The sequence below is a fragment of the Hemicordylus capensis genome, chromosome 1 (assembly GCF_027244095.1).
Source record: "Hemicordylus capensis ecotype Gifberg chromosome 1, rHemCap1.1.pri, whole genome shotgun sequence".
Classification (NCBI taxonomy): Eukaryota; Metazoa; Chordata; class Lepidosauria; order Squamata; family Cordylidae; genus Hemicordylus; species Hemicordylus capensis.
In genome coordinates, this window is record NC_069657.1 from 240662469 (window position 1) to 240689396 (window position 26928).

The 26928-nt window shown below is 44.1% G+C and overlaps 1 protein-coding gene across 11 annotated transcripts in view; it reads right to left on the reverse strand.

Annotated features, from left to right (window-relative positions):
- The window catches only part of LOC128339530 (protein unc-80 homolog), a 254357-nt gene extending 233533 nt beyond the window's left edge, over positions 1-20824 (reverse strand). For all 11 annotated transcript variants that reach the window (XM_053283625.1, XM_053283624.1, XM_053283622.1 and 8 more), the window contains exons 1-3: positions 20294-20824; positions 18400-18448; positions 1072-1228 (exon numbers count right to left, since the gene is read on the reverse strand). In XM_053283625.1, coding sequence (XP_053139600.1) covers positions 1072-1228; positions 18400-18448; positions 20294-20385 — 298 coding nt within the window. In that variant the 5' untranslated portion in view covers positions 20386-20824. The remainder of the gene's footprint in view (positions 1-1071; positions 1229-18399; positions 18449-20293) is intronic.
- Between the last annotated feature and the right edge of the window lie 6104 nt (positions 20825-26928).

A 26928-nucleotide genomic window follows, 5' to 3' on the forward strand; every position in this document is an offset into this window, starting at 1 on the left:
TTATCCCTCCTCCCCCCACCCACACACACTTTTTTAAATGGAGTGAATGGGAGATTTAGATTACAACATTTTAAATGCAACTATTGCAGCTCTTGTGTGATAGCCTGGTTGTCCATCACATCAGCTGCCATGGATAGAACCCCTATACATGCATACCACTCCATCAATAGAGAGAGAAGATCATATGTGACAAGGTATCTTGACATAATGTGCAAATGTGTAAATTATTATCCTTTGGGTCAGGGACAAACATACATTTGGAACTTGATGGAGGGAAAAGCTGCTTGGAGGGCAATTTGAGTGTGGAGATAGCTGACAGGGACAGGGTTAAACATCACCATGCTGCTTCTATACTCTAAATTATATTCTAATAATATTCTAATAATAAAGAGCCCCTGGTGGCGCAGTGGTAAAACTGCTGCCCTGTAACCAGAAGGTTACAAGTTCGATCCTGACCAGGGGCTCAAGGTTGACTCAGCCTTCCATCCTTCCGAGGTCGGTAAAATGAGTACCCAGAATGTTGGGGGCAATATGCTAAATCATTGTAAACCGCTTAGAGAGCTCCGGCTATAGAGTGGTATATAAATGTAAGTGCTATTGCTATTGCTAAATTGCCTCCCTGGAAGCAGCGTTCCTCTTTGAACTAAACAGGGTCATTGGGATAATGTTACAAGCATCTGCATATAATATCTAGTTTGGCCCTAAGACAAATTATTTGTTGGGTGGCCCATGAGCTGAGTAGCAGGCCAATCCTGTGTGCCCTGAGGCAAGTGGATCCAAGGAAGAGTGAGGAAGAGCCCTTTCATCATATAAACTCCCCCAAAGCATAGACCACAGAGTTTAAAAATGTTGCAGTGACAGAGACGTTGGTAGCCAGGAGGGCCCTCTGTCTTCTGGCCCAGTCACAACACACACTGGGCAGGAAATGGCAAGGGATGGTCTCCTCCATCTCCCAGATACCAGCAGTGCCTCCTTAGAGAGAACTAGCTCACACTTTGAGAATACTGCACTGAGCCCTATTTGACAACATGTACAGGATAGTAGCTAGTATTTTGTACAATGCATACTGACCTAGCTTGTTCCGATTGGAAAGCAGAGTGGCTGTGCAGTGAAGTACATGTGGTAAGGCAGCTTGGACCAGTTCCCAGCGAGAAATGCTCTGGATGGCTTCTGAAAGGGCTGGCGAAAGACCATGCAGCTTGTTCTCAACCAAAACTCTCTCAAAGGACTAAAATAGAGGTAGAAAAAAGATCGCTTAGTTTGTACTCTTTAAATACATGGCATGTTCTTCTTTTTTGGGTGCCAGCTTCTGTTTTCCAGGAAATATAATGCAGAATTCCATTTAATTAAGCCATGTCACTAAGAGCAGCCCCACACTTGACAGAGTGAGCCCGGTTGCCACCTGTTGCACTAGTGTTTTCTGCAGCTAAGGTGTGCATAATGTTTATTGGGGTTCTTGAGCATGTGTACAAAGACTACACATGTAGTGTGCACAATCAGCCAGTTCCCAACATTCACCTATATGCACAAAGGCAGGGTGCAGAGGTTGCTGTTGCAATTCTGCTCCCCACATGCGCATTCTGTTGGGAATTCTCTCTGGTAAGAGAAACGCTTTTTCATTATAGCAGAGTGCACAGAGGCACAACACAGTGGAATTTGGTTAGGCATGTGTGTATGCTGAGAGTAAAATAACTTGAAGCCAGCTCGTAGTTTCAAATCAATATAAGGAGTATTTATATAGAACTCCATTCTAGATAGGAAAGTGAGGAGTTAGGATCTCTAATCTATCTATCTAGCTGGATGCAGATGGATTCTGCATCTCTGCACACATGGTGCAGAGAGAGAAGAACTTGCATGTTGCAAGGGAGAAGGAAGGGAAGAGAAGAAGGAAGAGGAAGTGGCAGGAAGGAAGGAAGTCCCTGAGATTAGCAATCTACATATCAAAGGGATAGTGTCAGAGTAGTAGTGAAGGGATGACCAATGTGTTGACCCTCTAGCCCTTTGACTCACTAGTCTGTCCTCCTATGTCATTAAGACAAGAGACAGCGCATAGTCCTTCACTTCCAACACATTCAAGGATACCTACACTAATGTGTGAAGATGGCCACACACACACACACACACACTCTTAAACTCATGGATATATTTCTAGAACCCTGTTTGGGTTCTAGATTCAGGACACACATTCTCAGGTGTTGAAAACTACACAATAGATGTCCATACTTTACATATTTACTGCAAGAAACATCAGTGTAACACACAGCAATTACATTTTCATTAAGTATAAAGACTCTACTGAACAGAAAAGATTTCAGGGTGCTGTTGTCACAGAAAGCCTACGCAATACATCTGGTATTGTTTGTTTTTGTTTCCTCTCTTCTTTTTATTTCCCCCCTCCCTCCATTCTCTCTCCATTCTCTCTCCAATCTCTTCTTTTCTTGTTCTCCTGCTTTTCTATTGTGTGTATGGAGGTATGAATTGAATGACTGTATGAAAAAGTTCACAACACTTCAGTTTGATTCAGAGTCTTTAATAGAGAAGAACATTTGCAGAAGGTCAGTGCTGAAGGAGAGGTTGAGTATTTAATTGAGCATGGAAACACATGCACACAGTAACTGTGACAGTGGAGGTGGCAGCATTTGTGGGTGGCAGAGCATGCCCCAAGAGGGTGAGGCAGGCAGGAGAAAGGAAAAGCAGGCTCTGAACCAGTGGGCTGCGTGGGCAGAATGCACCCAAGAAGGGGAGGAGAGGAGGAGGCCTGCCTGCCTGCCTCCCCCTCTGCATGCATCTCAAACAACTTGCTATTGATGGGCATGTTTGCATACAAACTGATGAAACAGAAATAATGTACATAGAGATGTACATATCAGGCGGTATAAAAAGATGATAGATAGATAGATAGATAGATAGATAGATAGATAGATAGATAGATAGATAATGAGGCCACAAAATGTTTTTCAGTGTTTTTGAACTATATTATGTTCTTTAGCAGGCATTAATTTAGACTTGGTAGTCTTGTTACACGCTTGCAGTGAAAACATACAAAGCTGCAGGTCAGGCTCAGATAAGTGGAGTGTGATTCATTTGGGTCATTTAGTTCGCCTTGGAGGTTGTGCTTTATGGCTCAGACTGAACATCTTTCACAGGGGAAATGATGTTGCCAAGAAAATAGAATAAGTTGAGGGTTTTGCTATGGGCCTGTCCCCACATGATAATGAAACATAGAATGATAGCTTTCATGTGTAAATGAACTATAACAGATATAAAACAGCAGATATCAAATCTACAAGACACATTTTTCCCATGTGTAATGACATTGCAGTAAGAATCTTAAAATAATTATTTTTATGATAATTGGGTGTGTGTAACCTTCAATTTGATTTGATGGTAGTATTGCGTGTTTTACTGACTTGTATCATAGCAAATTTAAGGCTGTATATCACTGGTCACTGCCAAGCTAGAATTGGAAATCACCTCAAACTTCCTCAGTTACAGAATGTCTGAGTGGGTAATTGGTAAATTAACTGCTTTAGTACATCTTAAAGGATGGGTGTGGTCTCCTTTTATATGAGTATAATTCAAAAGAATTGTGTGTCTTCTGCTTTATCAGAGGATGCTTTAATACAGGGGGATATCTTCACATCTCCTCAAATTCTATGTTTTCCCTCCAAATACTCCATGCCGGGATGCCATGTTACTTGGTTGCCTGTGTGGCCCTGTGGAGTCTGGAGAAGGGCATGGCATCCCTCCTATGGGGCTTTCAGAGCAGTAGGAATGAGAAGGGTCCAGGCTGGTCAGCTCCCAGTGGGGTTGAGAGAACAAGGCAGGGAGAGCTGCGGGAAACAGCTCCAGAGAGACCACTAGGTTGGGTGTGGCAGGAAACAGGAAGCAAGGTCAGGAAGGGGGCGGGGCTGGAAGTAGGCTTTAAGCCCTGTCAGCTCTGCACTGGGGTATTTAAAGACAAGGCAGCTGATGATGAGAGGCTGCTTCTGAGTATGGGGGCCAGGAGTTCTCCAGGAGAGGGAACTGGCTGAATGCAGCAAGCCAGGAGGAGGACGACTCAGGTGACAAGCTAACCTCCTTCCTGGCTGTTCCTGAGGCTGACCTTTTTTTGGTACTGACCCAGTCATTCTGGAGTCCAAGGAGGGCTAGGAGCCCACCCTGTCCCCTGGGAGTCTGACACTTGGGTCTCACTTCATATGCAACTTTTCCACCATTTGTGGTGTGTGTGTGTGTGTGTGTTTAAATTGGCTGTTCCTGAGGCTGACCTTTTCTGTGCCTACCTGGCCCTTCTGGAGTTCAAGAAGGGCCAGGATCCCACCTCATCCCCTGGGAGTCTGACCCTATAATAATTAGATTTCTTTTAAATAAAGGTTGACATCTTAACTAATTAAGTGCTGGCACTCCATGAGATGTGTCAGTGCTGTGGACAGGTTTCAGACTACTGCACCACCAATGCATGTGAGGCAGGGAGAACTCTGATGATCTCACCATCCCCGAGAAGACTTCTGTGTCACCTGAAAATATGTTCCTGAGGGCTGCACAACCTCAGGGACATATTTTCAAGTGACAAAGCAGACTTATCAGGGAATGGGAGGCTGTCAGAATTATCCCCTCCTTGTGTGAGTGCCAGTGCTGAGTTAGTTGATTCCGTTAAGTTGTGGGCCATCAGATTTTGAAAACATGTATGCTATTTTATTAGACTATAACACAGTGCTCTGGAACTTTAAAAATGTTTTTGTATTTTTTGGTAACTTGCTTTTGTTTTAATATGCTTTTAATTCTATTGTTTATTCAATTATTGTTTTATTGTTCTACTTTGTGAGCCACCCAGAGAGCAATTGTCATGGGGTGGCCAACAAATAAAGATATTCAGTCAGTTTTTATTACAGCCGTTGGCCAGCCAAGAGATAAAAATCAGAATAACAAATATAGCTAATATACACAAATAGTGACAATAAAGGTATTGTTTGTTTGTTTTACTTAATGGTTTGCTTGCAACCTACTAGTATAACTGCAGGGTTTCCTGTACCAACTATGGATATGATCTAGCCAAAATTAAAAAATACACCAATAGGAGAAAACTAAACATGTGCTTAACATGCTAATTTAGGTTGGAGTTGGGGCTGACTTGTGCTTAACTTTGTGTTATATATTTTCATTCATCTGCAACATGGCAGTATCTCTTAACTGGATCTCCACTGAAAGGGTCATGCAGTCTGCATTGAGGAGCTTGTTAAAAGCAGCTGGCTCTAGGAAATGGTTTCACACTCTGCCACAACTATTCAAACCCCCTTTGTTGGGATGTACACAATTGTTATGCAGACAGCTAAGGGTACTGGCCTTAGTGTGCTGATAATCTTTATGCTTAAGGCATCAAAATGGCAGGTGACTAGCACAGAGTCACCCTAACCCATAACGAAATGCATTCTTTCCTAACCAGAATACAGCTATGGGGCAAGAAACCTTCCTACATGGTCACGAAAGCAATTATTTTCCTCGGAAGAGTCAAAAATGCTATGAATAACTCTAACCTTCTGGCAATTTACTCATTCACAAGTTGTTTAGCCAATTTGAATGTGTTAACTGAGATAAAGAAGAGCTGGCAAACATTACCTAGAGGATGCTTCAAATGCCAACCTTTCACATTCACAAAACTCATGCTACTCCCACCCACTCGCACATATTGTCTCTCTCTGCCCACTCTAGTAAGTTTTGTAATGGGATCAGAAATATAATTAAATATAGAAAATAATAAGAAAGGCAAGAAAATAAGAGAAAGGCAAGAGCCCAAGGCTCTTAAGAGGAACTGCCCATGTCCCCTCAAAATTGGTGATAATGGAGTAATGGGGCAGCAGTTGACATTCTATGCGGAGAGATGGACATAGTGCCATGCAACTGCAATTGCACAATTTTAATTCTTATTATGCTGGTCAAAGACCATAATAAAGATTGATTGGGTTTTTTAAGTATTAGAGCAAACATGCTCTTGTGCAACACTATAAGGTCATTCTCACAACCATTGCAGCCCGGTGGGGAGGGTGCAGGGGGGAAGCAAGATTGATCCTACCTCCCCCCACCCAGATGACCAGGAGCTTTGTTTGCGACACACAGCTCATATGCCGACGTGATTTGCGCTGCTCTGGAGAGTACAGATTTCTGGAGGTCAGGAAAATGCAGCCTGGCCTCCAGATATCCCTAAATATCCCTAAGATATTTCCGCTGCTGCCCCGAGGCTTTGGAATGTGCTCCCTAGTGAAATAAGAGCCTCCCCATCTCTGACAACTTTTTAAAAGTCTTTAAAGATGCATCTGTTCACCCAGGCTTTTAATTAATATTGTTTTAATGGTGTTAATGCTGTTTTAAAATATTCTTTTAAAAATTTTATAATTGTTGTAATGTTTTCAACTTTTCATTTTTGTTTTAACTAATGTTTTACTTTTTGTTTTTATTCTGTTGTAAACTGCCCAGAGAAGTATGTTTTGGGCAGTATAAAAATATGTTAATAAATAAATAAATAAATTAATGCACTATGCACAGAGTGTGGTGCTGTGAGGGATTTCCCCTCAAACAGGGCGGTCTAGGAGCTTGGCTCTGTGTCTGCCTGCAGCCCCAGCAGACACATGGCTGTGGACCAGGGCAAAAGCCTGAGGGGAATTCCCAGGTTACCCAGTGAGATAGCACTGGGATCAGCCAGCCACAATCCCAGCGCTTCACGTGAGCAGACCTACCCAGGTAGGGCTGCCCAAGCCTCGGGAGGGCTGCTCATTTGTATAGCCTCTGTGGGCATTACTTTAGCTGTTGAGAATAACCACCAGCAAGCAAGAGGAAAGTGGAGAATGAAATCAACACAAAACGGTCAAATCACAATAGGAAGCCCATCTCATGTTTGCCAATCAGTCCCAATGAGGAGAAGTGTACTTGCCCTGCAATAAAGCTCATTATAATCCAGAAGTTCCACATGGACAGAATATAAAACTATGCTTAATTTCTAAAGGCAAAGGACTAGGGCTGAAGCCTATAAGGAAGCCATGTGCTATGCCTGGAAGTTAAGGCTGTCATACTGCACAATTCTCTGTCTGCCTAGAAAAAGGAGGCTTTGCGTGTTGCACAAGAGCGCTCTTGCGCAATGGCACAAATGCTCCACTGCTAGGCATATGGAACATTGTGAGGCATATCAGTGTATGCCTTCACCGAATGCCAAAAGTGAGTGTGCTGACTGAGGTTATTCAGTGGTTAAAAAGCAAGATATTTTGCATTTGCCTGGACATGAGGACTCATGGGACAGGCAACCACCCAGAGACGCAGGTTTGGGGCAGTATATAATTATTTTTTTTTTTAATGTCAGACTGGGAAGCTTGCTAGCTCCTGCTCTTGGCATGTTAACAGGCGGTGCTGGGCTGGATGAGAGATAACAAACTGAGACTAAATCCAGATAAGACAGAGGCAGCGTTTCCTCTAAGGTGTGTTTATGTGCTTATGTGTTTTTTTGATGTCTGCTCAGTTAATTTTAGATCCCGCTCAGGTTGAATCAAGAAGGCTGCACTCTGAATGCACATGCACACACACTGCTTTGATACTGCCACCCAGAACAAAACTTATTCCACACACAGATGAAAAAAATTAGAGAACACTTGACAAAGGTACTTATTGTGTGGGGTCAGAACTTGGGAGATGATTTTGATCTGCTGGTTCTGGAGGGGATCACACTTCCCCAGAAGGAACATGAATGCAGTCTGGGGAGTGCTTCTGGATCCAAACCCCTCCCTGGTGTCCCAGGTTGAGGTGGTGGCCAGAGGTGCTTTCCATCAGCTTCAGCTGATATGCCAGCTGCATCTTTTTCTTGAGATAAACTACCTCAAAACAACAACAAATATTTATATACCATTTTTCAACAAAAGTTTCCAAAATGGTTTGCATAGAGAGATAATAGATAGATAGATAGATAGATAGATAGATAGATAGATAGATAGATAGATAGATAGGATGGAATCCTGTCCCCAAAAGGCTCACAATCTAAAAATAAACATAAGATAGACACCAGCTATAGTCACTGGAAGCACTGTGCTGGGGGTGGATAGGGCCAGTTACTTTCCCCCTGCTAAATAAAGAGAATCACCACATTAAAAAGTCCCAGGGAGGCAACAGCAGTGGGGAACCAAATGCCGTTCGGGGTTAGGTAGCAAGGGTAAATCCAAAAGAGGTCTGGTCTTGTTTAGCCAGCTTCTTGTAGCAGTGAGGTGTGCTGGGCAGATCAGGCCAGTAAGGAAGGCTGATCTGGAGGCTGAGAGCAGGAATGGTGCGAAGAGCAAGACACGGCCTGGTGTTACAGTGGGTGTCAGGTCAATCGCCCAAACAGAGGGTGACTCCAACGTGTAGAGACCAAATGAGCAAACTTCATGAAGGTTTCATGAAGCTCGGGCCAGTTATAGCCCAGATCATGCTCTGGGGCAAAATGCTGATTCCTCCTCCTTCCTGAGGAGGGGAATTCATGTGGATCTCAAAAGAATCCATTGTCTTTGTTGGGTATGCTGGCATAAGCACGATGGCGTGAAAAGGTCAAGAACAACCTGTATGTAAATGCAATGAATGGACCTGCAAAGACTTCTCTGTCAGGTTGGAAGGACCCAGTAAACCAATCAGTATTTTTAATGAGCACATCTCCTGAGTTCCTATGGCCCATCAACCTCTTTTGTTGGGAAGGGGAGCAGCATTCCTTATCTGCTTTCCTGCTAAGCTAATTAGTTTAGCTTGTTTGAAGCAACCAAGGAGGGGAAGTAACAAGGTCTGTCTCTGGACAAAAAGTCCTTGAAGTTGATGCTGAAGCTAACTTGGGTCTGCTTAGACATTCCCAACAGAGGGAAAGGCGCAAAGCTAATCCCCTTCCAATTCACTTGATAGTTGATGAACCTGGGGGCGATTGTCCCACTGCCTGCTAAATGACCTGTCCCCATGTACCAACAAGCGATGAGCCTGTGATCCCATAAGGCTCTGAGCATGTTAAGAGTGGAAACTACAACCCTGTAGTCCCAGGCAAGAGTTGAGAGGCTTCTGGGAGCCCGCAGAATGGCAGTGCTGGCAACAATCTCTTCAGATACAGCTGCATATCACACTATAGGCTACTGTCTGTCTTCTGACTTTATGAAGACATATATCTTTACTAACATTCACAAGGTAGGTATGGGAAATCAACATGATAATCAGTTCTTTGGCTATAAGCATTTTGGCACAGAGTTCTGCCTCTTACTTGAGTTCTCTAATGTTCCATGCACATTAATGTCATGATATGTTTATTATTGATTGTTACATTTATAAATATAATTTAACACAACATTTCTATCTGGACTCAGCTGAAACTCTCAAAGCCACTAAAAATAGCATTTTAAAATAACAAAACAATAAGTTAATAAATTTTAAAACAGAATAAAAACAAGGCATCAATCAGCACTGGCAGTGACTTTAAATGCTAGAGAGAGAACAGAAACGTCGTCAGTGGCTGCCTAAAAGCAGTCAGGGTGGGAGCCTGAAAAGCTGACGGGGCAGTGAGTTCCAGAGGTGAGGAGGCAGCACCACTTGCAAGGCCCTGCTCTGCTTTGCGGAGGGCTATCCAGTGATGAAAGCACTTTTAGTCAATGATCTTATGTATTAATCAACAGAGTCTAGCTGTGATCACAAATCACAACAGCCTTTTTGGAATATTGAAGGAAGTGTGCGACAACTCACAATCTCTGCCGTTTCTCACGAGCAGTGAGAAATGACACTAGGGTTTGCGGGGAGGAATGAAAGCAATCCTTGCAGCGCTTATCTCCATGCAGACAATCCATTTGTCTCAGCCCTATCTCGGAGATGCTGCCAGGGAGCAGAAGGTTCCAAGTTCCCTCCTTGGCAGCATCTCTGAGATAGGGCTGAGAGAGATTCCTGCCTGCAACCTTGGAGAAGCCGCTGCCAGTCTGTGAAGACAATACTGAGCTAGATGGACCAAGGGTCTGACTCAGTATATGGCAGCTTCCTATGTTCCTATGTTCCATTTACTTCCTTTGGGCGGATCACCTGCCCAGACGCACACCAGTTGGTACCAGTAGCTCCGAGGGGCAGGGTGCCGGGATGTGCAGTCCTACATCACCCCTCCCCCCGGAGCTTGAGTGTGCAATGTGTTATTGGGATCCTCCCCTCCCCTCCCCTCCCCTCCCCAAGTCTGCCAGCAATGGCTGCAAGCAGCTGTGGGCTGACACACAAGGAGCAAAACGGGGTTAGGAGCGCTCTTGCGGTTGGAGAATCCTGGCGGTTCACACATGCATGTAAAACTGGGCTGGGCTCCCTTAGCCCGGTTTTGCTCTGTAATTAAAAAAATACCCCAGCTACGAATCTTTGCTAGAAGGCAAGTCTATCTTAAAAAAAAAAAAATCCCCACTACTGTTACACAGCAGAACCTTCAAACTCTCAAAAATATAATTATGCATTTAAATAACAGCCACATCTATTAAAGTTAGTCTCCACCAATGCATCAGCTAATGTTTTAGCTAATGGATCTATGGATTCAAAGGCTGCATCCATAAGTACAACGTTGTCACTTTTGTCATTCAGGTTTCTTAGGGGAGTACTGCTTTAAAAATGACCTCCAGCAAGGATGCAATGTAGCACCACTTGTAAAATATACAGCAAAGACAAAAGGAACTCGTTTAAAAATAGGGCACCATCACACACTTTAATGGCTTCAGCTTGACAACTAAAATACTCAGGGACACGACTGATTCTACTTCTTTTTGCTATGTAATTCAGGTCACGATTCAGGAACATGGCTGCTTCTTATTTTGCTATGTACACCATGTCCGGACCATTTTTTGGTTGAAAAATGAGATGATGATGATGATGATGATGATGATGATGATGATGATGATGATTTGTTTGAGACTCTTACCTTAAATGTTTAAAGACAGAGACATTGTCTTCCTGACATTTAGAAAATTAAAGTGTCATCTGAACAAAGGAAAGGGGAGCAGGGAAGAGCCAGAATGGGATTTGCATATGAAGATAAACGGCAAAGAGTGCAAATTCCTAGCTTAGAAATTAAGTGTAAAGTCTAGTCATATCTTCAACAGAAGTGCTGTTGACCTCCAATGGGCATCACCATGAACAAGGCTGTCTGGTACAGGGCTCCCCTCTGCCAACTGGCAGTAGGGAGTATCAATCAATCTATCTATCAATCTTTATTATGCTGGTCATAGACGTATTAGGGGTGATTACATATTAAAAGTAAAAGTAGATATTAAAAGCCATGGGGTGCACAATGAAAAATTACGAAGGCAGCAGGGAGTAGGAGATCTACCTAGACCCAACCCTCTGGATATCCTACCTTCATGCTGGCACAGTGACCCTAAGGATGGGGCAGGAACAGCTTATAGTAATTGGCTGCTTTACTCAGCAAACCCTTGCATTGGTAGAAGAAAGCAATCTTCCTCCTCAGGCTGCTGATCCTGCTGCAAATCCTAGATGCTTGCTCTATAATACATTTGCTAGATGTACATTTGCTAAATGTACTTGCTAGATGCAGCCAGCGTGGCGTAGTGGTTAGAGTGCTGGACTAGGACCAGGGAGACCCGAGTTCAAAATCCCCATTCAGCCATGAGACTAGCTGGGTGACTCTGGGCCAGTCACTTCTCTCTCAGCCTAACCTACTTCACAGGGTTGTTGTGAAAGATAAACTCAAGTATGTAGTACTCTGGGCTCCTTGGAGGAAGAGCGGGATATAAAATGTAAAAAAAATTAAAAAATAAAATAAATAGAAGTGATGGAGCAAGGGGCAGAACCTGCTGCTTTGTGCCTGCACCCTCACACAAGCCCCTCCCCCCACAACATGGGAGCTCTTAAAAGCAATGTTTGCATAACAAGGATTGCACTGCCATTAATCCTTCCCCTCACCAATGCATCAGTAGAACTTTGGGTGGAGTTGTGGTCTGCAACTGGGTAAAGAAGGCAAGCACATTTTGTCCCTAAAAGCAGTTTATTATGCCGTTGCATGTGCTGGGAGGCCATCTCTAATTAATCTGCTAACAGTTTGCTTCATCAATGGGAGCAAATGACAGAAGATGTTCTGCTAGTTGGGAATGTTTCTTCAGCATTTAGAATACAATCAGAGTTCAGCAAGGTAACAGCATCTAGCTAGTGAGAGGGGACAGAGAAACCATTTGGGGACTGATGTTTGAATGAACACAGAGAGAGGGAGGGAGAGGGAGGAAGGGGGAGGGAGGGAGTTTAAAGATGGGTTTAAGTGAGGGAGGAAGTTTAAAGTGGGGTTTTCTGTCAGTGTGATGCAAGATCAGCACATTTCCTGCCTACTCTATGAGTATCTATTTGGTTCCACAATGCTCTTCCTGTATATTTGTAAACAGGGATTTTGTAAATAGATGTTCCTATCAAAAATATGATTGATTTGGGGCTGGTAACTAGTGTCAGTTGGAGCATATCCCAAAAGCCTTCGCTGCTCTCTGATCTACAAGAAATTAACACAGTGCCCCTATACTCTTAATCAGTCAGGGAAGTGGAAAGCACTTCCAGTGTGATGTAGTGGCTAGAGTGCTGGACTAGGACCGGGGAGACCCGAGTTCAAATCCCCATTCAGCCATGATACTTGCTGGGTGACTCTGGGCCAGCCACTTCTCTCTCAGCCTAGCCTACTTCACACGGGTGTTGTGAGAAGAAACTTAAGTGTGTAGCAGACCGCTCTAGGCTCCTTAGAGGTAGAGCGGGATATAAAAATGTAAATAAATAATAGCCTAATAAAGTCCTTTAAGTCTTATTCTCCAGTATGGAAATAACTGAGAACTAAAACAGGTGAGCAGAAGCCTCATGAGATGTAAATGTTGCTGGGCTGAACCATTTTGTATGGCAGGTGAGGGAGTGGAAGTCTGAATGATCCCCCACATAAAATGCTTCCTACACACACACACAATAACCCATCACGTCATGGAAAAAGAGTACCTTAGAATCCTCTTCCTGACATGCTAGTTTTGTTTTTGTTTTTTGGTGGGGGCAGCATTGTATAAGGAGGGCATGCAAACATTCAGTCCCCTTGTGCAGTGTTGTGTGAAACAGCAGAATCCATCACCAGATGTGAGGTTCCTGCTTATATGTCTTCGCTCCCAGTTTTGGAATTTGAGAAACTAGAATCAAGGAAAAAGAGAGGTGTTCCTTTACATGATATATACAGCATGAGCATGAGCAGTAAAGGAGTGAATTTATTTGTCCTTCAGGAGGTGATCAAATAAATCAAGATAACATGCTAGAAGGTTGAAGAGATATGGGTAACATTTCTTGCAGGAAGTATTGATAGCTATGCCAATTGATAGAAGAGCATGGGAAATGAAAACTCAGACATCAGGGCAGGGTAGCTCATGAACAGGTTATTTGATAGAGGTCCAGCATACAGAGCAAAGAATGAGGTACATTCTTACCCCTGCCATTCTTACTCCTGCTAACTGAGCAAAGAAACACAATTTAAATAGGTGCTCCTCATATGTTTAGCACAGGGAGAACAACTGAGCCAACTGAGCAACCACCCTGAGCCATTTTTGGAGGGGCAGTATAAATATATAAACAAACAAACAAACAAACTGTCCCTGTTCAGATCCAGCACAGTATCCCCTCCAGTGAGTATTGCTGATGTCTACTTTGTGCTTCTTTTTAGATTGTGAGCCCTTTGGGGCAGGGTACCATCTTATTATTTATTTTTATTTTTAAACTGCATTGAGAACTTTTGTGGGAAAGTGCTATATATTGGGCCATAGCTCAGTGTAGTGCATTTCCTTTGCATGCAGAAGATCCCAGGTTCAATTCTTGGCATTTCCAGGCAGGGCCAGGCAAGAGAGAGCTGCTGCCAGTCAGTGCAGACAATAACGAGCCAGATGGATCAATGATATCATCTGACTCAGTACAAGGCAGCTTCCTATCTTGTTATGTTCCTATTCACACTACTGCTACTACTACTTCTCATTGTTCCTTCTTATGCTTCTATTCACACTGCTGCTGCAACTGCTACTCCTACTCCTCCTACTCCTCATTGTAGTAGTAGTAGTAGTAGTAGTAACATGAGACATTGACATTTGTCTCCAAGAGCCAGAACCAAGAGCTGTCTTCAAGAGTTAGTGGTTTCATCATTCAGTTTATCAAAGACAGGGCTGTTTGGCTCACTTTAGTCAACAAAATACTTGGCTTGAGACAATAGCCTTATTAAAAATAGGATGAATACATAGGAGCGTGCACCCTTTACTTTCTTCCACATACTGTAGAAGTAAATAGTTTCTTCTACAGGAGGACAACTACTGTATCAGGGACAGTATTGCAGTAATGGCAGAGTGGGGAAATGGCTTGACTACCAAGCCAGAGGATGCCAGTTTGAGTCCCCGCTGGTATGTTTCCCAGACTATGGGAAACTCCTACATTGGGCAGCAGCGATACAGGAAGATGCTGAAAGGCATCATCTCAGACTGTGCAGGAGGAGGCAATGATAAACCCCTCCTGTATTCTACCAAAGACAACCACAGGGCTTTGTAGTTGCCAGGAGTCGACACCAACTCAACGGCACACTCTACCTTACTGCAGTAAGGTTAAAACCTGTCCTCTGACACTGGGGCAGGGGGCTGATCCTACCAACAGGAATTCTGCAAAAATATGTACCCTACCAATCAAAATGACATGAGTTTTGCTAGTGCCTAATAATTAGCATGTGTTATGGTTTACATAAAGAAGAACATAAAAACATTAAATCCTCCAAGATTTGTTATCATCTGAGCTCAGGTAACAATGTTTCCATAAAAGGAGGTTTAGAAAGGGCTCTATCGCTGTGAATCTTTTCATTTTTCAATTACCAGTCAATCTGTCAAGCTCTTAGCAAAAACAGATCATAGCAGACTGGAAGCTTATTCTGTAATTGCCTGGCTGAAAAGGTTTCTTCTGAGAATCTGGTTGTTATGTCATGTTGTATATGATCTCTATGGTTCAAGCAGATATTATTATTATTATTTCGTTTACACAGATAAGTGTTATTGACTGGTTTGTTTGATCCAGACATCAAGGCCTTCCCAAGGACCTGGGATGGCTGAATTTTATTATTAATATTGTTGTTATTATTATAGATATTGTTGCAAAATATAGGCTGTTCCCAGTAAAGGTTTGTTGTTGGGTTTTTTTTGTTTTTTTGTTTTGTAGTTGGCTGGTGGTGATTTCTGTGGCCCCTATGGTGTTGAGGTGCTCTTCAAGTTGTTTTGGAATTGCACCTAGGGTGCCAATTACTACTGGGATTATTTTAGTAGGCCACATCTTTGTATTTTGTTATTTTTTCTATTTCTTTTATTCTATTCTGCTATCACCTAGTATTGCTATGTCAATGATGATGATGATTAATTTGATTTCTATCAAATCCCTTCCAAAAATGACACAGAGAAATAATAAATGAATAAGATGGCTCCCTGTCCCCAATCTAACAAGAATAAATCACAATCTAAAAAGAAACATCAGATAGTGACCAGTAACAGTCACTGGAAGTACTATGCTGGGGGGTGGACAGGGCCAGTTATTCTCCCGCTGCTAAATAAAGAGAATCACCACGTTAAAAGGTGCCTCTTTGCCAACTTAGCAGGGATCGCTGCTTTTCATGGATATTAAGATCAGAATCAATGTCATTGTGTTGTAAACCGCCCAGAGAACTGCGTTTTGGGCGGTATACAAATGTTTTAAATAAATGAATAAACAAACAAACAAATTTTGGTTAGATGTGTCAGTTCCACATCTTTTTCACTCTAGAGTCAAAAGCCAGGGTCCACCCCACACCTCCAAGTGCATTGAAATCAGTTAAAGGGTAATATTTCCTTTTGCTGGCAGCCTCCACATTCATGGGGTACTGTTTTCAAGGCTCTCCCAATCTTTAAGAGTCTTTGTGGGAGGCACGGGAGGCTGTCCCTGGAAGGGGTCACTGAAGCATGCCCTGGGGCCTTTCTCACGGTCAAGCATGAGGGCAGCTGGGTGGGCAAGGAGGAAGCCTTGGAAAACTGATCTCCTCCGCAGACGATCATCCTGTTGGTGCTGGGTACATGGATTGTGTGCCCAGATACTCTGCTGCTGCACCTGGCAGCGCGGAGGTGCAGGGGCCTAGATGATTCACCCCGGCCCCTGGAAATCATCCTGTAGGTGCTGGGTGCATGGACACCTTGCCCCTAACCCTGGCAGAGTGAATGAACAGAGGCCAGGATGTGTCGTCCTGGCCCCTGGAAATCCCACAAGGTACCGCACCAGTGCACGATACATTGAGGGGGTCCCCCCAATGATGGGCACCCACCTGTCAGAGTTTCGGCGCCAGTTGTGTTCATGTCAGCAAAAAGGTAATGGCAGAAGTAGCTGGCAAATTTTACATGTACTTTGAAACATGTTCCAGTTTTAAATTGTCGTTACTGCTCTGGAGCCTGAGGGTTAGAGTGGGTATGAATGATAATAAACTAAATGATAAGTATTTTCATATGTTTATATTCACTAGTGAAATTGCTGCCTCAGCATATTATTATCCCCTGCATAACTTGATCACTTCATTTCTGGTTGGAAAAGCATATTGGTCCACTGCTCCTTCCTGTTCAACTGCTTGTGATCACATGGGTGTATACGTGTTTGCTGTGCCCTGTGACTGAGAAGCAGGCACTTGCATGAGGCAGAACAATAGACAGAGAACACACAGAGAGAGGCACACAGATAGAAGCCCGTAGGAGGAATGGATGCATCAAGGCAGCCAGCTCCTATCAGGGTCTGCTCAGGAGGAATGCTAACTTGCATCTATTAATATAATCCCCCATCGCTTTCATCATCCATGATCTGGAGAAGACCTCATGTCTCTCCTAAGCTATATGGAAAACTTATCCAAGGGCAGATGTACACATGTCTGCAGCAAATGCTTGTTCCGCAGTCTACATGAGCTATGGTAAGGTGAAGGTAGGGGTGTAAGGAGAGAGAGAATAGGTGTGTGTGTGGGGTGGGGTGGGGAGAAGATGGGGGGAGAAGATGGGGAGAAGATGGGGAGAAGATGGGGGGAGAATAGGTGGGGCGGGGAATCCCCGGTCTGCACACAAGGATGCCATTTTCCCACCTGGTCTTACTTCTGGTCTTAAAGAGCAGCTGGGTAAAAGGTTTAAAAATGACCTGGGAGGATATTTGCCATGGAGAAATTGTGAGGAGGGCAAGGGCAAAGTACTGACTCTTTACAGTTCTTTCTTGGAACAGTCTCTCCCACCCCTACATTAGTGTTGCAAGGCAAACGCAGGGTTTTGAACCCTGTGTTTTCCGTGTAAGGTGCAGTTCCTGTTTCACTTCCTGTTGTAAGACCTTCACCATCTCTAACAGTCTTTCAAAGTGTTCTCAAGACACATTTATTTAACCGAGTTTTTTAAATCAGCTATAGGTTGGTTTTACTGTTGCTATTGTTGCTTTTAGATTATTTTAATTGTTTTAATTGTTTGATCTTAACTGTGGTTCTATTGTTGTTGTTGTTTGGTTTCAACTGTGGTTTTATTGTTTTTATTTTTTGTAAATCATCTTGACACATTTGTTTTTGGTGGTACAGAGATGTAATAAACCAACCAAACAACACATTTTCTGTGCCTTGCAAGGTATAGTTGCTAGCCAGTGTGATGTAATGGTTAGAGAATCAGACTAGGACCAGGGTGCCAGACGAGAACCAGGGAGACCTGAATTCAAATCTCTACTACACCATGATGTTTGCTGGGTGACCTTCGGCTAATTACTCATCTCTAGTCAAATTTGTCTCACTGAGCTACTGTGAGGATAAAATGGAGTGGGGAAGAAAGTCCTGAATGCTGCCTAAGCGCTTTGGAGGAACAGCAGTATAATAACATATCATCAATAGTTCAGCCTTGAGATCAGCCAAAACAATCTAGTTTGTGGGGTGAAGCCACAACAATCTTAGAAATGTTCATTCAATCTCTACTGGGGAGAATTAAGCTCCTAATGGAGAAAACCTCATAGACAATTCCTGTAGAAGGCAATGATGCTGCACATTTAAAACACATTTCCTTAGAAAATTGATTTGATGCCAGGGCCACATCCTAAAACACTACCCACAGCTTATATTGGACAAAATACAGTATATGCAATCCATTAATCTGAATGAGGTTTATATGGACAGGCCATATGGGATTGTACCCCAGTGAGTTCAATGCAGGGAACATTGGGTTCAGTTGCAATGTTATTACTGGTCCACCCTTACTCACATGTTGCTATTTTTACCATAGTAAAATAAGTTCAGATTTGGCCACTTCACTTTAACAAAGCTTTACTGGGTTTCCATTCTAAAAACAAACAATTAGTGCACATCAGTAAATTTAAAAAGTGAAATTCACATACCACACATGAAGCTTCATATTGTTTCCCCAGTTTGGGCCTCAAAAATGCACTGAGAAAAGATACAGATGGTGGTTACAGGAATGACCACAGGCATAGCACACAATTAACCACACTTAATTACTGTGGCTTAGATCCAAACATACCTCTGCATGCACCAAAGCTCCTTCCATTCACGGAAGGAGGACTGAACTGACAGAAGGACTCCTTTTATGAATGGAAGGAGCTTCCATGAGCACAGCTGTAAGTTTGGATCCAAGCCAATGAAAGTTATATTGGCAGAATTACTTATGACTTTGTGGGGTGTATGTGTGTGTGTGTAATTTAAGGTCCTAAAGAAACTTTATTGTACAAAGCTGTCAAGTAATTCCATGTGGCTGCTTCAGAGGGTATATTCCATGGTGTACTTATGCCACAACAACAGTGAGTTCCTTTTTATTATCAGCTGGGGGCCTTCAAGAATATATTTTCTTGCGTTTGGGGCAGTATATAAATGCATTTATATACCACCCAAAATGATATATATAAAAGAGTATTGTGTTTTGGGCAGTATATAAATGTGTTAAAATAAATAAATACATATTTTTAGGAGAAATAGGGAGCTGCACGATGAAGGAGGAAGCAAATATTACCTCCTCCACCCTTACACAATCAGAATGTTCTTGCATGAGCCGAACTAGTCTAGATGCTGCCTACAGTACTTGTGGCTGCAATCCTAAACCACTAGGGAGTACATCCCATTTAAGACAGTGGAATAAACATGAATAATGTCTAATCATCCTCTGAATGAACATGCAGAGGCTTGCATTGAAAGTGTGTTGGGCTTTGATAATGAATATCACGTTTACTACATAGTGTAGTTTTATTAGATAGAACAACTCTGAACTATGCAAACTATTTCTTGGTGGCATCGTTTGCATATATTTAATAGTAATAATATTTTTGTTAAAAAAGAATTACTGAGGGGAAAAACATGAAGTGCTTTGAACAGTCTTGCTAAATATTTAAATACAAGTCCAACAATCAATTTAGACTTTTAACCCATCAGTTATGCAAACTGAGACAGTCACTGGGAAATCACTTCCAATGGTAATTATCTAAACTATCAACCCTAAGGACTGGACATTTAACTAAGTAAGTTCAACTAAAATTTTACTACGTTAGTCACGAAAACCAGCCAGGCAACCAACCAATACTAACTGGTTCCTAACACAGCATTATGAAATAGAAATCTTTAAGATAGTGGTTCTCCCATCCTGCTTTTCATATGCCCATTCTAAAGATGGGAAACTGAGAGGTAATTCGCCAAAGACCACATAGTGTTTTCATGGTGAGCAGCCCCTGAGAGCCAGATTGTCTCTATTCTCCAAGCACAGCATTCACCATACTTTGGAGTAGGAGCTTTCAACAGTGCCATGTTGGCAATTTACCACTAATCTGGACTGACAGGAACAGCAGTACCCACGAAAGAAGTGGTGCTATGCTTCTGGGTGGCTTGCTCAAGATTTCTTCGTGTGGACTGTGTGCCATTCGCACTGGCACCGGCTGTAAGCCTCTCTGCTTACTAGAGGGGATCAGTGGGGTTGCTGTGCAGCTTTGAGATCTGGGCAGAGCTGGATGAGGGCATCAGAAAGACTGGGGTGTGGGGTGGAGAGGAAGAGAGATCTTGTAAACACATGAACTCTAAACGTATGAGGGGGCTCTTAGAGCATGCTGCGCTCTTTTAGGACAGCGGTTGCGGCTCAGTATTCTGACTTGACAGGGATCCCCGAAAACAAATCCAAAATAACCACACAGCCTCCCCCCGTGTGGCAACACCAGCAGCCGCTGCCCTGGGTTGCCGAGACCTCCCGTCCCCAGGGAGGGCTTGCAGGCAGCGCCCCCTGCTCTCACCTACCTGGTTTGCCTCCATAGGAAGGTCTGGATGGGTAGCGGGACGCCTCGGCCACTCTCCTGCTCCTGGCCTTCGGAGCTCTTCCGCTTCACCATGGTGCTGGCTCCCCGGCCGCAACAGCTGCTAGCCCATCTCTCCGCTTCGCCAGCAGCCTTCGCAGCCTCCGGCTCGGCTGGTGCAAAATGGCTGCGAAAGCCGCCGCCGCCGCCAAGCAGCAGAAAATCAGCGCCGCTTGGGAGGCGCTGGTGGCGGCTGCCAAGGACAAGATGATGTCCGCATCCCGCCTTGCAGAGCTCCCTTCTTTCAGCACCTCCTCCTGTGGACAGCAACCAGCGTTGAGGGACGGGCGCCTGCGGTGTCAAGGGGACGCCACCAGCCGTGGGGTGGGCGCTGGTGGGGTGGAGTGGCGGCAGCCAAGCGCCACCCACAGATGTCAGCCTCTCATCTGTACTCCCTACAGAGGACCTGGGACGGGAACTTTGGGGGAATAGCGGCGGGCGAGGGGTGCACGGATTTCCAACTTCGCCCTCTACAGCTGCCGTTCATCCCAGCAAGTACTAACGATGGAGCACCGCCCGGGATTCCCTCCCCGCTTTATTGTCAACGAGTAACATGCAGGAGGAAGGATCTAAGTTCATCGTGCCTCTGGGTAACTGCTAACTTGCGAAACAGATCGTGCGCTTTCTTTTCCAAGGGGGAAGTTAAATAAATCAAACGCTGCAAGGTGTTGTGAAGCAAAAATCATGATTTGAAATTGAAACAACGATTTTCGGGGCCACAAATCGCTTATTCCTGGAGCAATCGATTCATTACATTCACCTAGAAGAAACGAAGGAAGGCGGGGGGGGGTCTTCATCGAGGGCAGGGACCCCTATCCCCTCCCCCCAGCCATGTTGCAGATCGTATGGATTATCTCTCAGGCGCACCTATCCTTCGTGAGGTTTTTGAAAAGCAACCTCAGCTAATGCTTTTAAAAATACACTTTCCCCCATCCCTGCAGTTTAATCTTCTGTATATCCAATAGTAGGTCTTTGAATCCTGGTGTAAATCTTTATACCTAATCCTTGCTCTCCCTACTAAAATCTATGTTGCTCCTGGAAAACAGGCAAAATCTGCTTGGTGATTACAATTGATAGCCCCTGTGATCCAAAGACTCCGCAAATGCTGGAGCCTGCAATCATGCTGCTGCATTGGCAGCTTGGTAAATATGGACCTCCGCGCAGAGCGGGGGAGCAAGCAGTGGCACTGGCAGCTGCACCAACCAGTAAGGAGAACTTTACATTACTTTTCTTGCCGCCCCCTGCCCCGGCTTCCTTCTATGTAGAATCAGTCTGGTTTTGCATAGAAGGGCTTGGTTTGAACTAGGCTTGGTTAGGTTTGATCACGGACTGAACTGGGCTTGGTTTGGTTTGATCACGGACCGAACTGGGCTTGGTTTGGTCCATGACTGAACCACCAAACCAGTCCAGTTTGATACAAACTGGTTCCACATTGAACGGTTCATGCACACTAGGGATGTGCCTAAAAACCAGTTTCCCCAGTTTGAATCCAAACGGGATTCAGACTGGATTGGGCCAGGTTGGTTTTGGCACCTTCAAGCTGGCTCCCAGTTTGGTTCAAGCTTGAACTAGTTTGGAATCAGCTCAAAACCCTACTAGCAAAGGGGAATCCAGTGAATATTAAAGGGGCAGGGGTTTTTCCCTAACTGTAAAGGGAAGTAAAAATGGAGTACTTACAAGTCGCTCTGGTGGCACTGGCAGTGGTTCCCCTGATCCCCATTGGCCTCCCTCAGAGTTTCCTGGGCCTGTTTCAGACCATTTCGGGTCTATGCGCCAGCAGTATTTTTTTTTTTTTTACCTCCACACATGTGCACACGAGCCGTTTGTGTCTAGTGTTCTCTCTAATTTTTTTCATCTGTGGAATGAGTTTTGTTCTGGGTGGCAGTATCAAGGCAGTGTGCGTGTACGTGCATTCAGAGTGGGGCCTTCCTGATTCAACATGAGTGGGATCTAAAATTTACTGAGCAGACATCAAAAAACTTGTGAGTGCACGCATGTGTGCATGCCTTAGAGGGAACACTGTTTGTGTCAGGAGCACAAGTTAAAAAAATGGCCTCCATGCTGTCATAGAGGCCCGAAACAGAAGCTGTCTTCATTCAGCACCTTCACGGCCAGAGAAACTTATAAGTACTGTTTTTAATTCTTTTATGGTTAGGGAAGCCCCACTGCCCCTTTACCAGTAAAAGGGAATCCTTACCAGATTCCCCTTTGCTGGTAGGGCTTTGAGCCACCTCTGAACTGGCTGGCCTGGTTCGGTTTGAGCTCATACCAAACTGAGTCAGGTTCAGCTCGAGGTTGAGCCTTTGAGCTGAGCTGTTTCAAAATCAAGCTGGCTTAACTTCGAGCCAGCTCTCACATCCCTAGCACAGACCCCTACTGGCTGGCCCCTGGATGAAAAGGTTGAGAGACACTAGTCTACAAGGCCCCAACTCTCTTTCCCTTTATGTGACACCTTTATGTTTCAGATTGGTCTGATTAATGTTGTTTTAATGTAATCTACTTTATGTTGGCCAAAGACCGTAGTACCTGTAAAGATTGATGGATGATGGATGGATGGATTGATATTAGTTTGTCCACTGGGTTAATTAAATTTTGTGTTCATCAAGTTGTACATGCAAAATAACCAGCATGGATTGGCCAGAAATTATCTGGTTTTTATACGGTAGCATCACAGACCTCCTCTTATATTCCTTTCCTTTAAGAAGAGGTTTCTAGGAATCCCTTTTTATCCTTTTTCTTGAATGTCAAATTTGACCCAGTGTCTGTGAAACAGCTTGCTGTTAGTACTATTAGTACTCAGCACTGTATGTGTATATTTGTCAGAAATGGTTTGACAAATTAGACAAGGATTTTTCAACAGATAGCAAAAGCAAGATTAGACAAGGGATGTGTTATTCAAACAGATTTCTATCTGCTTTTGTGCTTGCAAAGGGGTCTTTTTATACATTTCCTCCATGGTTAGCTTTTACAGATGCCATAGGAGGTATATATGATGATGCACCTTTGGAATTCTGTATCCAGTCGCATTAGGACTGCTAAAGAGGCCAGGTGAAGTGTATGCCTCAGGTGGCAGATTGGCAGAGGTGGCTAATTGCTGCCAGGCTGCTGCCTCTGGTCTCTTTTCCTAAATCTTATTGTGTGGCAGTACACCAGCTGTCCCCATGTTCCTCTTCCTCCCCTCATGTGTCTAACATTTTCAGAAGTCAGAGCGGAAAGGAGTGGAAGGAAGTGAAAGGGAGGAAGGAAGTGAAGGGGAGGAGAGTCAACTACTGGGCTAGAGAGTTGCTTTGGAAAGTGCCAGAAGTGAAAATGATGATGGAGGAGGAGGAGGAGGAGGAGGAGGAGGAGGAGAGTGGTATCATCATTGTAAATGCAACATGAAGTAAGTTAAGGGGAGTAGTTTGGCTAGGGTGGGGATGGAGGAAGGAGAGCCCTGCCAGTGCAGCAGGTGGGAAGAAAGAGCAGCATGTTTCACTGGGAAGAAAGAAGTAGAAGGCGGGGGGGAGGTGGGGGGAAGAGCTGGGGGTTCAGCAGTTCACTGCACTGTCTCAGGCCACTGGGGAGCTTGGGCTGGCTCTGTGTTCAGTACTGGTTGTTCCATCTCATAAGCCCTAAATGGCTTAAGCCCTGGGTATTTAAGAGAGCGTCTTCTTCGCTATGAGCCCCACCGCCCATTGAGGTCACTTGAGGAGGTCCATCTCCAGTTGCCGCCAACTCGTTTGGTGGCTACACAGAGACGGGCTTTCTCGGCTGCTGCCCCGAGATTGTGGAATGTGCTCCCTGCTGAGATACAACCCTCCCCATCTCTGGCAATTTTCAAAAAACACCTGAAAACACATCTCTTCAACCAGGCTTTCTCAGCTTTTTAAAACTTGTTTTTAAATTGTTCTGATGATTTAATTGTTGTTTTACGATGTTTTAAATTGTTAATCATTGTTTTTATGCTTTATAATTTTTGTTTTAATTATTAACTGATTTTAATGGTGTTTTAATGTAAACCACCCTGAGCCTTTTGGAAGGGCGGTATAAAAGTTTAAATAATAAATAAATAATAAAATAAAGAGTGGTTCAGGTGGTAGTGCCCCAATGGGTGCCTGCTGCCACCCAGATTACAAAGGAATTGGGAAAAGGGCTGATTTCTAAAGAATTTCTGAAGTTGACATGTCTTTGGGGCAGATTCGGGGCAGAAAGGGGGCCTGAGGGGCAAAACAGTGGGTTGGGTGGCAGTGCCCCAAGGGGTGCCTGCCACAAGCCAGGTTCCAAAGGAATAGGGCAAAGGGCTGATTTCTTAGGAATTGTTGAAGTTTACACTTCTTTAAGGTCCCCCCCCGAGGGAATAATGGAGGTTTCAGCAGACCCATAACTCCACCTGGGGGCACTGGGGTGGCCGGGAGAGAGTGGTGGTGTAGTGCACATAGGGTGCCAACCACCCCCATGGGTTTGCTAACCCATGGGGTGCTGGGTTCTGTTGTTTCTGAGGTGTTCTGAGTGTAGATTCTCTGGTAGCATATGAGATTTTCAATGGCAAACCATGAATCCACTCTTATATGCTACCAGAGAATCTGAATCTACACTCAAAACATCTCAGAAACAACAGAACCCAGTACCCCATGGGTTAGCAACCCATGGGGGTGGTTGACACCCTACATGCTCTACACCACCACTCACTCTGGGCCACCCTGGTGCCCCCCAAGTGCAGTTATGGGGCAGGAATTATGGAGGTCCATCATTCCCTATGGGGAAGAACTTTACAGAAGCGCAAACTCCATTACATCTTTAAAAATCAGCCCTCTGCCCAATTCCTTTGAAATAATTCTAGCAGCTTCTTTGTCCCCACTGGGCACTACCACCAACCCTACTCTGCTCTGGGCCACCCCTTTCCCCCCCAACATGAAGCTATACTTTTGCTGAAACCCCCATTCTTCCCTATAGGAAAAATCCTATACTTCAAAAATTCACCAAAAACCAGCCCTTTGTCCAATTCCTCTGAAATTTGGGTAGTAGTTTCCACTCATTGGGCACTACCACCCCCACCCACTAGTTTTTCCCCAGGGCCATTTTTTAAAATCCAAAATGTTTCGGATTCGGATTTTGCAATTTCAAACAAAGAACAAAATTGGGGTGTTTCGGATTGGCTGATTTCGAACAAAGAATAAAATGGGGGTGTTTTGGATTCGGGCCAAAAACAAAACAGAAAAAAAAAACGCACAGCCCTAGACTACCAAAGATACCAATGTAAATGATTGAGTGGTGATTGGTGCTTAAAGTTAAGTGGGGAGTGGGGGATAGACTACAGGTGGAGATGGTGACATTTTAGAAGAGGAGAGCTGGTCTTGTGGTAGCAAGCATGACTTGTCCCCACAGCTAAGCAGGGTCTGCCCTGGTTGCATATGAATGGGAGACTTGATGTGTGAGCACTGTAAGAGATTCCCCTCAGGGGATGAAGCTGCTCTGGGAAGGTTTCAAGGTCCCTCCCTGTCATCTCCAAGATAGGGCTGAGAGAGATTCCTGCCTGCAAACTTGGAGAAGCTGCTGCCAGTCTGTCAAGACAATACTGAGCTAGATAGATCAATGGTCTGACTCAGTATATGGCAGTTTCCTATGTTTCTAATGGTGTGGAGAGTGGCAATTCCTTCTTATGAATAATACAAGAAATGCATGGTCATCCATAAAGCTGACTAGCAGTTGACCCAGAATAAACAATTTACTCAATGTGAAATTAAATCCATAAACTTGCTACAAGATGTGATGATCACTTTGATAGCTTTACAAAACAAACAAGCAAACAAACCCAGATGAAACAAATGTATAGTGAATAGGTGTGTTAATGCATTAATACATATCAGCCATGTTTGTTAACTAGAACCTTCACATGGAGAGGCAGTAAAGAAAGATTGTGCCGTCGAGTCGGTGTCGACTCCTGGAGACCACAGAGCCCTGTGGTTGTCTTTGGTAGAATACAGGAGGGGTTTACCATTGCCATCTCCTGCACAGTATGAGATGATGCTTTTCAGCATCTTCCTAAATCACTGCTGCCTGATATAGGTGTTTCCCATAGTCTGGGAAACATACCAGCGAGGATTCGAACCGGCAACCTCTTGCTCCCTAGGCAAGTTGCTTCCTCTCTGCACCATTAGGTGGCTTCACAGAGGCAGTAGACCTCTAAAAACATATCATCTTTGTGCTCTTCTTGTGACCTTTCCAGAGGCAACTGTGTACATAGGCCTAGGGTGTTTCCTCACCAATGGGTTTCCAGCCTGCCTTCTTCAGAGTGATGAATAGTATCATGTATGGGGAGGGACTTATAATATAAAATTAATGCTGCCTTGGATTTGCTGTGGCTTGATACTACTACTACTACTACTACTACTACTACGAACATTTATATACCACTCTTCCACCAAAGTTCTCAAAGCAGTTTACACAGAAAAATAAATAATTCAGAAATAAGATGGTTCCCTGTTACCAAAGGGCTCTCAACCTAAAAACAAACATAAGGTAGATACCAGCAACAGCTACTGGAGGGATGCTGTGCTGGGGTTGGATAGGACCAATTAACTAATCAATTAACTAGTAACA